Source organism: Botrytis deweyae, assembly GCF_014898535.1.
Source record: "Botrytis deweyae strain B1 chromosome Unknown BDEW_002, whole genome shotgun sequence".
Classification (NCBI taxonomy): Eukaryota; Fungi; Ascomycota; class Leotiomycetes; order Helotiales; family Sclerotiniaceae; genus Botrytis; species Botrytis deweyae.
Genome location: NW_024066209.1, coordinates 1207225 through 1221770, shown reverse-complemented (window position 1 = coordinate 1221770; position 14546 = coordinate 1207225). Strand labels below are relative to the sequence as shown.

General features: G+C 43.1%; 4 protein-coding genes across 4 annotated transcripts; 1 reads left to right on the top strand and 3 right to left on the bottom strand.

Moving 5' to 3' along the window:
• Positions 1-541: 541 nt before the first annotated feature.
• Positions 542-5729, bottom strand: EAE98_001054 (uncharacterized protein). The gene is made up of 4 exons (XM_038948671.1): positions 5137-5729; positions 4441-5084; positions 2464-4335; positions 542-2397 (listed from the first exon to the last, which is right to left on the bottom strand). The coding sequence occupies exons 1-4, from the start codon at positions 5602-5604 to the stop codon at positions 840-842; spliced, it is 4542 nt and encodes a 1513-aa protein (XP_038814937.1). The 5' UTR covers positions 5605-5729; the 3' UTR covers positions 542-839.
• Positions 5730-7468: 1739 nt separating this feature from the next.
• Positions 7469-9244, bottom strand: EAE98_001053 (uncharacterized protein). The gene is made up of 5 exons (XM_038948670.1): positions 8942-9244; positions 8565-8869; positions 8369-8490; positions 7876-8293; positions 7469-7778 (listed from the first exon to the last, which is right to left on the bottom strand). The coding sequence occupies exons 1-5, from the start codon at positions 9114-9116 to the stop codon at positions 7629-7631; spliced, it is 1170 nt and encodes a 389-aa protein (XP_038814936.1). The 5' UTR covers positions 9117-9244; the 3' UTR covers positions 7469-7628.
• Positions 9245-10517: 1273 nt separating this feature from the next.
• Positions 10518-11834, top strand: EAE98_001052 (uncharacterized protein; the record flags this gene model as incomplete). The annotated part of the gene is made up of 2 exons (XM_038948669.1): positions 10518-10704; positions 10762-11834. The coding sequence occupies 2 exons, from the start codon at positions 10518-10520 to the stop codon at positions 11832-11834; spliced, it is 1260 nt and encodes a 419-aa protein (XP_038814935.1).
• A 342-nt stretch (positions 11835-12176) lies between these two features.
• Positions 12177-13196, bottom strand: EAE98_001051 (uncharacterized protein; the record flags this gene model as incomplete). Its single annotated transcript, XM_038948668.1, has 1 exon — positions 12177-13196. One exon carries the CDS (start codon positions 13194-13196, stop codon positions 12177-12179), a length of 1020 nt encoding a protein of 339 aa, XP_038814934.1.
• Between the last annotated feature and the right edge of the window lie 1350 nt (positions 13197-14546).

Here is a 14546-nt window from a genome sequence, read left to right as displayed (position 1 = left end):
TGTATCCCGAAGTATATGTATAGAAACCGACACAAGAAAAGTAGCAAAAAATCCAAAAATCGAAAACGAAAATCCATCAAAAGGGGACGCCCCGGCTTCATAAACAATTCCCATCAAAAGATCCCGTATCAACTCACCAATCACAATCAGCGATAATTAGACCGCATCTGATTTGTATTGCATATGGACGCGCTCGCCTCGTTTAAAACCCTGTACAGCGACATATCCGGAAATTTCATAGCTATCCGAACCGTCCGAACCAGGTTTTATGAAGGATTGATGCTACGAATCCCAGCCATTTTTTGTACTCCACTTCCTTCCAGACTCGGGCTGCTTTCCGTCTTTGAGGATTCGCAATCTATATGTGCTTATATGTGCTGGGTAAAAAGATTCGTTATTGCAACATTGAGCGGAGAAAATACTTGGTCAGGATCAGGCTTTACCACCTTCACCCACTCGGAGAATGTAATACATGGCAACGCTTGGAAGAATGAAAACGCTCAAGAGATTGAAATTGCATGGAAGGATGAGATGACTTGAACGGCAAATCGCACTTAATCACATATATATAGTATTCTTTTCCTTAAGCGTCCTTTGCTTTCTGATTAGATTTATGTATCGTATCGTTCTCTACACTTTGCTATGAGACCCCGTCTAGCAATGACATTCTGACAATAGCATTCAAGCGAATTTTCAACCCAAAACTTTCAAATGCTCGCTCATCTCATCTTTCTCCCTAACGCCCGAAAATGCACATGAAATGCATGTATACCATATAACATTACCATCTTTCGTCATCATACATACAATATCCACTAATTCGTCAATATATTAATCTCCTACTCGATTTTCGTGATCCCGGTCGGAACTGCCGCCCTTGCAAAATCCTCTTTTCGGATACCACTTCTATCACACATGGCCCTAAAGATGCCTCCTTGCTCCCATAGCTTAACTGGCTCATCTAATTCTGCAATTGTTCCCTTATCCATCACGCAAATGCGATCATATCCGATAATGGTCTTAAGTCTATGAGCAATACACAAAAGCGTCTTGCCTCTGAACCCCTCTTGAATAGTTCTTTGAATCTTCTCGTCCGTTTCCATATCAACAGAACTTGTAGCTTCGTCACAAACAATGATTTGCGAACCACGGACAAGAGCACGTGCAAGCGCCATCAATTGTCTTTGGCCTAGCGAATAGTTCAATCCTTCATCTTCGACTACGGAATCGAGATGTATACGCCCTGTGACTTCGTCTTCGAGATTTGAGTCTGAGGCCACAAGGTCAGACTGTCGTAGTGCGGACCAAAGTTCCAAATCACTGTGTTGGCTGAAAGGATCTAGGTTACTTCTGATGGTTCCTTTGAATAGGGTAGGATCTTGTGGGATAATAGCAAGACGAGATCGGAGGTCGTGAAGTCCAATCTTGCTAATATCTACACCATCAACAGTAATTGAACCACCGGAAATCTCAACAAGTCGGAAGAGAGTAGACATGATACTTGATTTTCCAGCACCCGTACGACCAACCACCCCAATTCGTTCGCCACCTTTTACGTGCATTGATAGGCCGGACAATACTAACGGAAGGTTCTCTCTATACCGCATATCGACATTGTTGAAGACGATCTCACCACTCTCAGGCCATGTAGGGCGAACATCTATTGTATGTAATGGTGCCTCTTCCTCTAATGAAGTACCGTAGTAATGGATACGTTCCGTGGCATTCATTCCATTCTCGACTTCCGCTAGTTGGCGAACGGTAAATTGAATCATCTGAACGATAGAAAGAATATAAGATAATACCAATCCTGCAGTAGATGGCCCCACGGAAAATCTAGAAGTGATGACTAGAATACCCGTTACAAAAACAAGCAAATTTCCGATAATATCCAAACGAGTAGATAACCATCGCTGATTTGAGAACGTAAGAAAATAGGCAGAGTCCATCTCGTCGATTGCCTTTCTCAAATCAGTAATGAATCGATCTTGTAGTCCATATGCTCGAATGGTAGATGTTCCAGAAAGTCCTTCACTAAACTTGGCAAAAACGCTCGATCGAAAGACTGATTCGAAACGCTTCATTTCTCGTGCCGATGCACGATAGTATCCCGCTGCAAATATGAAGAGAAGTGCAAGAGGCGCCAAAGCGATAGCAAAATAATGGAAGTAAGCAATGATTAAGGCGAAGACCGATATAATCATAGCCATGGTTAGAAAGAACATGCGTATAGCATCAGTGAGATTGTTGTCCATAACGTCAACATCTCTTGAAAAACGATTAGTGATACGGCCCAGAGGCGTGGTGTCAAAGAAGGACATGGGCGCTCGGAGTGCCTTTGTAATGGCTTTGCTGAGCATCACCTTACTCGCAATTGTTCCAAGGATTGTGAGGGCTCTGATTTGGGGTGGTTAGCGAATACTCCGTTTCACAAGGAGGAAAACTAATTAGAAAAAAACTTACAAAGCAAAAAAGAACAACAGCAGAGCCTGACTAGCACCAAGCGCAGCATACACTCCAATATATACAGCAGTGGAGTATCCGAACTTATCGCTTGTCCACCATGATAACCACAAGCTAGTGGCGATATTTGCACCTTGCGAAAGGAGGAGTAGCAATAAAATGATCGGTGCATTTAAGAGACTACCAGAAGCCCGGACATAATCGGCGTATACTGTCCATGAAACACTCTTGACAGACCTCTCCTCGGCTTGCATTAAAGCAGGCGCTTTATGCTTCTTTTTCTCAACCTTCTTCTCCACTTCGATACCTTCTTCCTCAGCCTCTGGCTCGTGTGATTCTTCGACTGCTGTTGTCTCCATGAGCTGTTGAAAACCAGCATGATTGTTCATGAGATTGCTGAACGTGTCAATCGCTTGAATTCTGCCCTCTTCCATCCATATGATCCTATCACAACGATTGAGTACCCAGAGTTGATGAGTGGCTAAAATTCTAGCTTTGTCCTTTAATAAGCCCATAATTGCATTGTCAAAAATATGACGACCAACGTGTGCATCGACAGCGCTTAAAGGATCATCCATCAAAATCAAGTCAGCATCAAAGTAGATGGCTCGCGCAATATTCATTCGTTGTTTCTGACCTCCTGAAACAGTGATACCTCTCTCGCCGATTTCAGTCTGATCGCCGTTCGGGAGCATTTCCAAATCGGGTCTCAAGGCACAAGAATCGATGACTTTGTTATACCATGACTTTTTCATATCTTTTCCGAACAATATGTTGTCTCTGACGGTCGCATTCTGTATCCATGCATATTGCGGGCAAAAGGCTCGATCAGCTCCCATAGTCATTTCTCCTCTTGTTTTCCGCATGTCACCTGCGAGAGCAGCAAGCAGAGAACTTTTGCCGCTTCCAACTCCACCAATTACAGCTACTAGCTCATTCCTGCCAATCGTAAAATTCATATTCTGTAAGCTGAATGGTTCTTCATCTCCATTGATAGTGCTTGCATCATCGAGAGGAGTTCCGTCGTTGCTTGTAATATCCTTATTGGTTGGAGAGGAATCTGACCGGGATTTTTCAGCAGCTTTTTCATCCTTGGATGCTTGTTTCTTGGCATCCTTTTCGAATTTAACTTCAGCCTTTGTCTGCTTCTTTCCAGCAGGCCCGGCCTTTTCAGAATCTTGAGTCGCTGTCCGTTCCCAAGTAAAGTCGGCGCTTTTTAAGACTATTGCTCCTTCTAGTTCATGGTCTGGCTTAGCATCATCTTCTTGCTCTTCGCTGAGTAAGAATTCTTGGATACGATAGATTGAAGACCAAGCATCAATAACCTGCCCGATAACCATAGGTAGTAGATTTAGCGGCAATCGCAACGAGTTGAATAGAGCAAGCGACGAAAATACACGTGCTGGGCTTAACCCGTGATCCGTCAAACTGTAGGTGATAAAAGCTATCATTGACGCAAAGATAGGCATAGTCATGGAGACAGCGTTTATGGCGTTTCTGATCGCCAGTAAGATCTGAATGGAGCGAATCTCCTTGTTCCTGATTGCAGCAAGTCTATCAAGGAATGCTGTCTCCCAGCCGAAGTACTTCACAAATCGCACTGCCTGAAGAATTTCTTGTGTGAGACTTACTCTTTGATCAGTGATCTTGTTGATGGCCTTTCTTCTCGCAAACAGTCTCTTGACAGCCTTAGTTAATAAGGGAAGTCCAACGACTAACAGCCCGAATCCTGCAAGAGCGCTGTAGGTCAAATTGATGAGGAGTAATATGAGAGTGATGATGCAAGATATGGGTGCTGTCCAGATCAAGTGAAACATGCCACTGGCCTGATCTACACGGTACGTATCTGTACTCATGAGATTCACAATTTTACTAAAATTCCAAAGATGTAAGTATAAAGGTAAGAGATAAACAGAACACGAAGTAGAAATATTTATGTTATGCTCATCAATAGGTCGAGTGAAGACTTGAACTTACCCATTTGCCCATCCAGTGCCATCACCTGCTACACCACGTCCAGCATCTGGTACGCCACCTTTGGGACCAACTGATTTAGAATTTTTCTTGCCTTTCTTGCCTTTAGCTTGTTCGACTAGATCTTGAGCTTTTTGGGCATCCTTCTCGTCTTCTTGGCTTTTGATTGAACGACCGCCAGCCTTGGCTCGTCCAGAGATCTTCATAGCCTTTTCGAAAATGGCTGAAATAAGAACAGCTCTCGACTGCCCTCCAACCATCATTCCGCGATATATAAAATGATTGGTGCCCAGGGATTGCAACATTTGCATTATAGTGATGCCAAACACAAGTCCTAGTCCTTTTCCAATATTAGGTGCTGGAGATCCTTCCTGTGCTGCTATGTATGCGTCCGAAGCGAAAGTGATCAAGTATCGTAACGTGAATGGTGATATGACTTGGAGGATATTGGATATAAATTGGCAAGCTCCTCCTACCCAAAACTCAAACTTGAATGTCTCGTGCATTGCCCATAGCAGAGGGTGTTTTTCTCCATTCGCCACTCTTCTCTTGAAAGATGCTTGTAACTTGTCCGATAAAAGGTCTACACTTCGACTGGGGTTCACCGTCCATATATCGTTATGCTCGAGTTGCCGTCGATATCCAGCCTAGAGAACGTCAGCATCACAGGCGCTCGAATATTTCAGAATGAGAACTCACATCCATTATAGGTGCCATCCATTGAAAGTACAGTAAAGAGAAGAAGGAAGCTGTGTATTCTTTGGACGGTGTCCGACCTTCTGGAACGGGGGGAGGGGCACCCCACCTCAATGGATTGTACCAGGTCTTCTTGACAATAGCATCATCTACATGCGATTCTGCCCTCGTTATAGCACTGTTAGATGTGGCATAGCTTTGAACCTGTTTCATTTCTGGTCTCTTTTCATGGTCAATTTCGCCTTCGGATGAATGGCTATCCACATTGTTTGGACTCGAGATTTCCATATATTCCTTCTCACGACTCCCGGCATCGAGTGAGTTTTGGTGAGTTGACAGTTCCCCATGCTTTTCCAGGTCCTCCCTATCAGATCCATCTTCATCTCGTGGTTCGGCATGGTTGATATCTTCCAATGCGGCTGCAGGGTCCGAAGGGGCGAATTCTTTCTCGTGACCAGGCGGATCTGCCATGTTGAAGCTTCTTGGTAACAGATGCGTCAAGAGGGTATATTGTTATGTGAGAGATCACAAATCAAATCGCAAAACAAAATGTTATCGAGGGGAAGCCGTGCATCTTATCAATTATTCGGTCGCCGCCTCCGAATGCGATCAGAGGTTAGCATCTTTCCAATTGGATCTAGACAAGGATACGATAGGTAATCAGTGCAAATTAACATGGGCAAAAGACGTATGGGAGTACCAGTGGCATGTTTTTTTCCCCCTTCCAGAGTACTAGCGTAATAGATCCATCCATCTATACCCGGATTACCAATACACACACAGCATGCATTTCAAAGGAACCGAAGGAACCTACTCCGGGACCGTAGGTGGAGCTGAGTGAACCAATCGGTGTTTATGAATACCGAGATAATACCCGAGTATGTAGATTCATTGGACAATTCTTCGATAATTGATGTGAGTGTAAGCAATTAGTCATATACATGATGATATACGAGTATATGATGGATACATGATATACATGATATACATGATAAGTTATATTTTCTTTTAATCTTGTCGAGGAGAGTCGGCCTCGAAAGCTCAAGCGAGACGGTCGAAACCCCAAACACAATCTTTCACTTCCGTAGATCAGTCAAGGGAGGATCATTATGGTATTCTGTCTGTCTATCTGTGTTGCCGAAAAGTATACGAAACCTTATAGCTAGTAGGTGATAGGAGGGGCTCCACACAAAAGAAGCATTCTTCCAGCTCCATCAAGATCCACCCGCCGTTTAACCTTAGAAAAAGCTAATCCGATGGCGTTCCACTGTTACCTACGGGATTCAGCTAATTGAGTTTATTTCGTGGAATTTTTGATTAAACCTTCCGTTCCCTTCGAAGTCCAAAGTCAAAACGCATTCGATCTTGATCAATCATCAAATACGAAGTGCCGTGCAGTCAGGTTGGTGAACGGGAGCAAACACGCCGCTCCAAATCTCACCTATGCCGCATTGGTGATCTTCAATATAAGCATTTCTCTAGCATTTCCTCGTGGAAAACTCTAACCTAAAGTGGCTCGAGTGGCTGGATGCATCCGCTCTGTTTGATATACACCTTTGCTTACTCGACGCCTCTTCAAACCGGACAACTGACAAGACCGTTCTTTCCCCAGATTATCAATATCGGGCATCGGGACCTCAAATCTCCATCACAAGTGCCTAGATCAGCCAAGCATCTTCAGTGCATTGCAATTCAATCCCATAACCAGCTATTTCCAATACCTGATTCATGGATTTTCATCGTTACGCTGTATGACCCGTTGATTTCCTTCATCTGACAGTTTAAGATACACAACTTGTCGTATCCAGTGAAACGAAAGAGGAAAAGAAGTTAGTGTACAGTATCACGTGATAGACACGGTCCGGAACTTATCTTCTCTCCTTCTTCACCTTCCTAACTCGGAGATCAAAAGATTAACCATTCATAATCGCAGTAATTAATAATCCTCTTTCATACAAGAAGCGGTGAATATCGTTGATTCGGATGGATTTAAGATATCTCCTTAGAACACCCCGCTTGTACATCTTCGTCTCTTCTCCGTCCAATCAACAAAGAGCTTGTTTGCTTTTCATACCAGATTGTACGTGTCCAGATGTTTGATACATCGGGAGAGTAGTTCGTGGTCTCAAATGTTCTTTCATGACAGATGTTGATGGCACCACTCCGTTAAAAATGATCACTGCAAGGATATTGTTTGTCATGTCCAGCGGGCGGGCGCCGTATGTGTACCCAAGAGAGTAACCATCACGTCTCCTCCACAAGTGGAGGGAGTCCAATCATGTTTTGAGTAGATTGTCCTGGCATCCAATTCAACATTGCACGAGATAAGCTTTGCGGGATTCATCTTATCTAATGTGTTTGTCTATTGACCAATTTAGCTACCTAGTGATTTATTCAACGATCTTTTGCCTGCTACAACTCTAAGCTGATAACTTAAGAGATCGTTCAAAACACTTCCCGCTTCAAATCAATCTAACAAACATCAACGTTTCAATCTAATCATCATTCAAGCCCAAAGCCTCTCTTCTAGACTTTGCTCCCTCTTCATAGTAAGGCTTTTCTGCCAAACTAGTAACTCTCGTCCCATGTCTCTCTTCGGTTCCCTCATAGTCCCAGCTCGCGTTATGGATTGTACTTCTGTTATCCTGTTCAAAAGTATTAGCAACTATTCGCTTATTCCCCTTCATCTTCAATGTCGATTCCAGTTGGAATAAGACCAAAGAGTCCTAAGAAAGAACTTACCCAAATAGCACTCGTCCCAGCAGTCCATCTGAATCTGACTTGAATATCCACATTCTTTTCAAAAACATCGTACAAATACCCTAAAATCAAATCACTCTCCGCCTTGTCCAATCCGACAATTGATTTCGTCATTGCCCTGTTCACCCACAATGTTTTCCATCCTGTCACTGGATGTACACGCACAATAGGGTGCACTCGTTCAATATGTTTTGGTCCAGCAGTCGGATCATCTCGATCGAGGTATGTATGCGACGAAACATATATGGCCTGTCTCCCATCAATGATTTTGCGGAATTCAGGAGAAAGTTTACTGTAAGCTGCATATCCCGATGCCCAAAGTGTGTCGCCTCCGACTTCTGGAACGGTGTCATTGTGTAAATGGGTTATTCCTGCGGGATGAAGCTCGTGCACCAAATCTCTTTATAATTTTCATGTCAGTGATTTGTCTTGGCGATCGCCTCGAGTGAGTCAAGAGAAGAATGAAGAAACTTACGAATGCCATCGACTCGCACCTCCTGGATTTCTGAAATCAGTTTTTCTCGAGGTTTCGCTGGCTTGCAAGGCAGGCCACATCACCGTCACACCAGGAAGTCCTGGTACATGGGGAACTTGCGGCTATACATCGAATCATCAGCACACGTCCTATCTCGATTCTCACCCTCACAAACAAAAACATAAAACAAACATACATGAACCTCAACTTCACCCCACCAAGTTCCCAAATCTCTTTGTACTTTTGGACTCAATCCTTCTTGACCCCTCAAAAAGACCACGCTTCTCTCTGCAACCAACAACGCCAATTCATCTTTCTGCGCATCCGTTAACTCATCGAGACGAATGCCACTTATTTCAGTTCCGATATTCTTGGTTAAATCAACTATCTTTCCGTTATTCTTGTGGATAGCATCAAATAGATTTTTCTTCGATTTATCGGCCCGGGATCCGGCATCGTGGTGCTCTCGTGGGGTGTTGCGAATGGCGAGGACGTCTTGGACTATTGCGGAGGGGAAGATTAGTTGAGTTCATTATTCTACATGGTGGGTGAAGATAAAGGATGAACACATACGATATAAAGGACGACCTGGACGAGTCGGGTATCCGTCTGAGAGATCGATTCCGGATTTTTCTAATCTTGCTCGTGCGTTTGAGGGAAGAGGTAAGGTGGCTTTGGAAGGAGGAGCAAGATCTTTGATCGCGCTTGAGGGGTGAATGGCAAGATCTTGGGTTGCTGATGGAGCCATGGTTTGTATTTCTCAAAAGAAGAAGATATATCAATTTATATACTATTCACAAGAATATCTGATACTCATGAGGGACACCCAAATTATATATGCACAGCGGATTCCGGAATCTTCAACCCAGTACGATATAAATACATCTAACATCATCAATACCCAGACATTGTGTCATCAACTCTCATCATTCATTTCGTTGTTTCAAAATGTTTATCAAAATCACATCATCTATCCCAGAGCCATCTCACCAATCTCCATCGCATATTGTCCACCCCTCATGCAGCACGCGATTTACCCCGCATGTTTGTCTATATGAAATGTGTTTCGAAGACTTTTTATAGGTTGTGAGGTTTGGTTATCGTGAGTGTTGTGGAGTTATCGTATATATGATTGGAAATGCATAGTGCGAGGGACGCAACGGAAATGCGATTATTGGAAATCAGATTGAGAGGATTGAGATGGATGGGAGGGGAGGGGAGGGGAGGGGATGGGATGGGATTACTTCGGGGAAGGTTTTAACCCTACATTGTCACTATTCTTTCAACACACAAATGAAAAGAATCTCAAACTTTGTAAAAAGGGCTTCTTGATGTTAAGTTGCGTAGGTATGGACTTTAAGTGGGATTTTACGATATTGTTACATCCATCGGCGCTCAATAATATTGGAGATGGAAAATGTCACATTTGTGGGTTGGATAGTCAGGACAGTGAAGTCTTTCAAGCATATTCGAAACTTTTTTATGCATTTATTGGAGCTGTTTTGTTATTCCAAGTGGACCTTCTGACTATTTTGATATTTATACATCTGTCATGCGAGGGATTTAATAAACTAGACTCCAAAATCAAAAATACCTAGCTCTGAGTGAGGCCTCCTGTTCAGTGAACAAATTCAATTTTTGTCGTTGGAAAGATCTCCTTGTGTTCAAAAAAAGATGGTAATCTAAGAACAAACTGTTAGATGTCCTTCAGGTTCTGTTGTCAAGAATCCAGTAACGTGTTTCAATATCCTAATTTAAATTTGACGGGTGAACACCTTTTGAAGCTCGCGTTTTGGTGTAAGCTTTATTCTTCATCGTTTATCGATGTCTTCACCGTCAAGGAAAGAGCTATAATTATAGTCTCATAAAATTCGAGAAAAGGAAAGTGTGAAATGTGAAGCAGAATGGCAACCATGATGCATCAGTCTTCAACTTGGAAAGTGCAGACGATTACGCTCCTCACCACTTTTATATCTCTAGATTTTACATTTTCTTCACCTAAAATACTGTCTTTTCACAATCTTTTGGTCATACTCTTATTCAAAATATCTTACATTCTTTAGTCTAGCTTAAGAGCGTCAGAAACAACATTCTTACATTCATAACATTTAGAAATATCTGAATTCAAACCACCTTCCTAAATTTTGATATGGCTGACAGCATTCAAACTTCCGCGCAACAAGCACTACCTCTGACTCCAATCGTAATGTCTCAAACACGTCGTCAAATGGTATCTGATAACAGTCTTCGAATTCCCAAGGTTGTAGCAGCCTTGCGAAAATGGGAAATGGATGATGAAGACGAAGGAGAGACTTGTCCCATCTGCTTTGAGAGCTGTGCGGGAATTCCATCTTTACAGACAGATACACAATCATGCTAACGAGTTTCTTCAGTCAAAAAAGTCAAAATTGATGCAGATGTGAATGATTCTTGTTCCGATCCCTTGGAATTGAATGGCGGACATGGAGGTTCCATAGTCGTCACGCCTTGCAATCATAAATTTGGGTATATCTGTTTGGGAAATTGGCTTGTTCAGAAGGATAGTTGTCCTATGTGCCGTAGTACCATTCTTCCCCTCGATCCGCCACAATCGGCTCATGGCGCTCAACAAAGACAGCGTTCTTACTCCACCGAGCCGCAGACTACTCCCGCAGATATGCAACTTATGGCATCTACTCGTCCCATAGCTCGATCAACTTCTCATAACAGTATTCCAGTCACCACTCCATTCGAACTACAAAGATGGAATGCTAGATTTGGTCCATTGAACAATCACTTGGAAGAGGCTGGGAATTTAGTGGCCGGGGAAACCACTCAGCCTAATGTTCATCTATCTCCTGTTAGACCTAGTACTACTACACATGGCCATCCAGCTACACCTACTTCTACTATAGTTGAGCCAGAATTTACACGCCGCACTTATAATGCCAATATTACAACTTACGACTTAACACATCGACCCAGAGAAAATCAAACTTCGCACCTAACTCGACCATCAATTGATCCTCCATGGCGCAACTGGGATTATACTAGTCGTTACAGTTTAAGAGGGGATAGAAGACAGAGAAGAATTATTAGCTCTGTAGCTGCAGCGGTAGGAGTATCCGCAGGCCTGGGATCTGTGATTGGAATGCCAAGAGCAGAAATGAGAGAGCCAACAGGTAGAGATAACAACGCTGCAAGCAGAACGGAGTCGGATGATGATTATTCGATTGTTAGAGCAATGGGTCACACTATGGGTTTGGGAACAGTAGTTGGAATGCCAAGAGCGGAGTGGAGAAGTACCATGAGACCACTGTCACCATGGGGTGATACGAGCAGACCACGGTTGTCGAGAAGTGAATCGGCAAATGATAGTAGTACCGAGACTTTACCTACGACAAGAAGTAGAGAAACGAGTGTGGATGAGGATTTGCGAAGATTGCCGGGGTTGTCGAGTAGCATGTGGGCTCGTACTTGGGGATGAGGTTGGAATGGGTTTGGATTTTCTTGTGTTATATCGACGCGATAAGCGGGCTTGGAATTGTATGTGTTGAGGATACGTTGTTTGCAGCATGTAGGAGTAGGATCATTGGAATCTTTAGCGAGCGTTTCTTGGGGTTGTATCCCTAGATCGGATTATCAGAGTTCTAGATTAGACTCGATGTTAAAGCGTTTAAATATATGTACAATGAATAAATGATTTTGTGAGTTGTAACCAATAAATGCCCCAGGCATTATGGTGTTGAACTTCCAGTATCACAATCAATCTCACATCCAAACCTTAATATTGTTTGAGGATCTTACATCCACCTCTTCGTCCACACGCTTAAACATAAGCCACAGTAACGCTGTCCTCAGTAACCGACGAACTCGTCAAGATCTCATTCGAAGTCGTCTCAATATCCATGATGTTCGCACCGGTGGGACCCACCTGTTTTCCCTCCTTAGTAGTCGCATACGCGTTACTAAACGTCACATTTCCATAATTTGCCAATCCGATGGTCGACCCATCGATGCTCAAATCCTCCATAATCCACTCGGCAGCCTGACCACACAATTGATCCGTCGAGGTCACAGTCTTGGTCTCTGATTTCCCCGTCGATTTGTTTTCCATGGTGACGGTTCCCTCTGTAAACGAAGAGTAGGTCAGATTCACCGCGATGGTATCACCCGCCGTGACGCTGAGCGCAAACCCGAGAGTGTTGGCGGGGTACCATTCGTACCAGGCGTCGTAGGAAAGTTTCCCGGAGCTATCGATCGAGGCGTCGACGCCCGCTTGCCAGAGCCCCGCACACTCGCTGCTCTGCTCGTACCCGTCGATACCGACCCAGGAGGAGACGGTCCAGATTTCCGCGGAGGTCTCGCCTCGTGTGGGTTTTTGGGGGATCGGAACTACAAATTCCGTGTATACTCCGGTGTAGATTGTGGAGCCGCCGTCGTCGAGAACGGCGCCGGCCCAGGAGACGTTGTATTCGTCGTCGGCGTGCGCGGTGGCGGCGGAGGTGGAGGCAGATGTTGTGGAGGAACTGGCAATGTTGATGACGGCAGGTGAGGCGGTTGAAGTAGCGGCGCTGGATGCAATAGGTGTTGCAACGAGCGAAGGTGCTACAGCACCAGTGGATTGTCTGGAGCCGGGAGCACCGTAGCTACCGGTGGGTCTTGCTCGACCACCTTGTTGGTCTCCAAATCCTCCTGGGTAATTAGCGCTGGGTTGGGCAAATCCTCCTGCTTTTTGACTCTTTTGGAGGGTGTGGCCGCGGTGACGGCGTGCTTGATTGGGACGGGAGGGAGCGGCGAGGGAGGAAGCGATGAGGCCGCTAAGGGCAATTGTGGTTGTGAATTTCATTTTGTTTGGTAAAGAGTGAACTGTGTACGAATGGAAAGAAGTTGATCAAAATTCTGATAGACAAATATGCAAAAGAGAGAGAGACTGTAGGTGGATATGAAAGCGAGCAAAAACAAATCAATGAATGAATGAATGTAAAGATAAACTGTACTCAAAAACGAATGAATGCAAACCTGTGCAAATATTTCCAAAACTATTCGGACAAGAAGATGGGAAGAACTCTTCCTCATATATAGATACTTCCACACGCAATCAATCCGTCGTATCGACATCAACCCGGTGGATTATTTCCACAGCCCTGTCGACTCCAAACAAAAACAAACGATGATCCCATCATTCCCGACATTCTCCTCCCAGCAGCATGCCCGCCAAAGATTCGCAAAGCTCTATTAACACCGAGGGAATGATCCTGGAATCCGTTTCCTGGGGTAAGGTAATGCTTATTTCACATAAATTGTTTCCATGTTTCAGGATCCTGAAGGGGATATTTATGGGGCCGGTACTACGTTATGGGTTCATGCTAATTCTCCACTCTCGGGCAGAGAACAAAAGGCTTGATTTGTTTTTATATGGCGTGCTGGTAGGGAGGTATGGGTAGGTAGGGGTGATGGTGATGGTGCCGAGGAATTAGGAGATTTACGACGTGTGATGTGGTGTGGGAGGATTGAGGGAGGAATCTGCTGGATATTCGTAGATTGTCTTGCAATTGGTGTTATCGTTATTTATGAATGCTTGGATCTGGGTTCTATTCCGAGTAATATATCTGATCTTAAGATTCCTATAAAGAAAGAACACCTGCCATTTTCTACAACGGAATCAATATCATCAGTTCCAATATAAAAAGGTATAGATCGAATCATATACAGTACTAGGCATTAAGTTTGCGCGAAAGGCCTTTTTCCACCAAAACTCACTTTCTTTAAAATATAATTAAAAATCAATCTCTAGTTTCAATAAAATCAAAATTCAGAAATTAGTAAAAATTCATTAAAATATTAATAAAAAATGAATAAATTATTTTTATTGATTTTGATTTTAATTAAAAAAGATTTTGAATTTGAAATCTCTTAAAAACTTGTTAAATTCGCTTAATTTTGATATAGAAATTAATTCCCAAAAAATATTCAATTTCAATCTTATATATTATATTAAATGAAGAATACATAATTATGAAATTATTATATAATTAAATTCGATTGATTCTGATTCTATAAATATGAAATTTATTAAAAAATACTTAGTATATAAAGATTAGTATTTAATTGAAATTAAGATATTGATATTCTCACTTTCTAATATAATTGAATATAATCTCATTCGAAAATGATTTAATAAAATAATTCTTTTTGT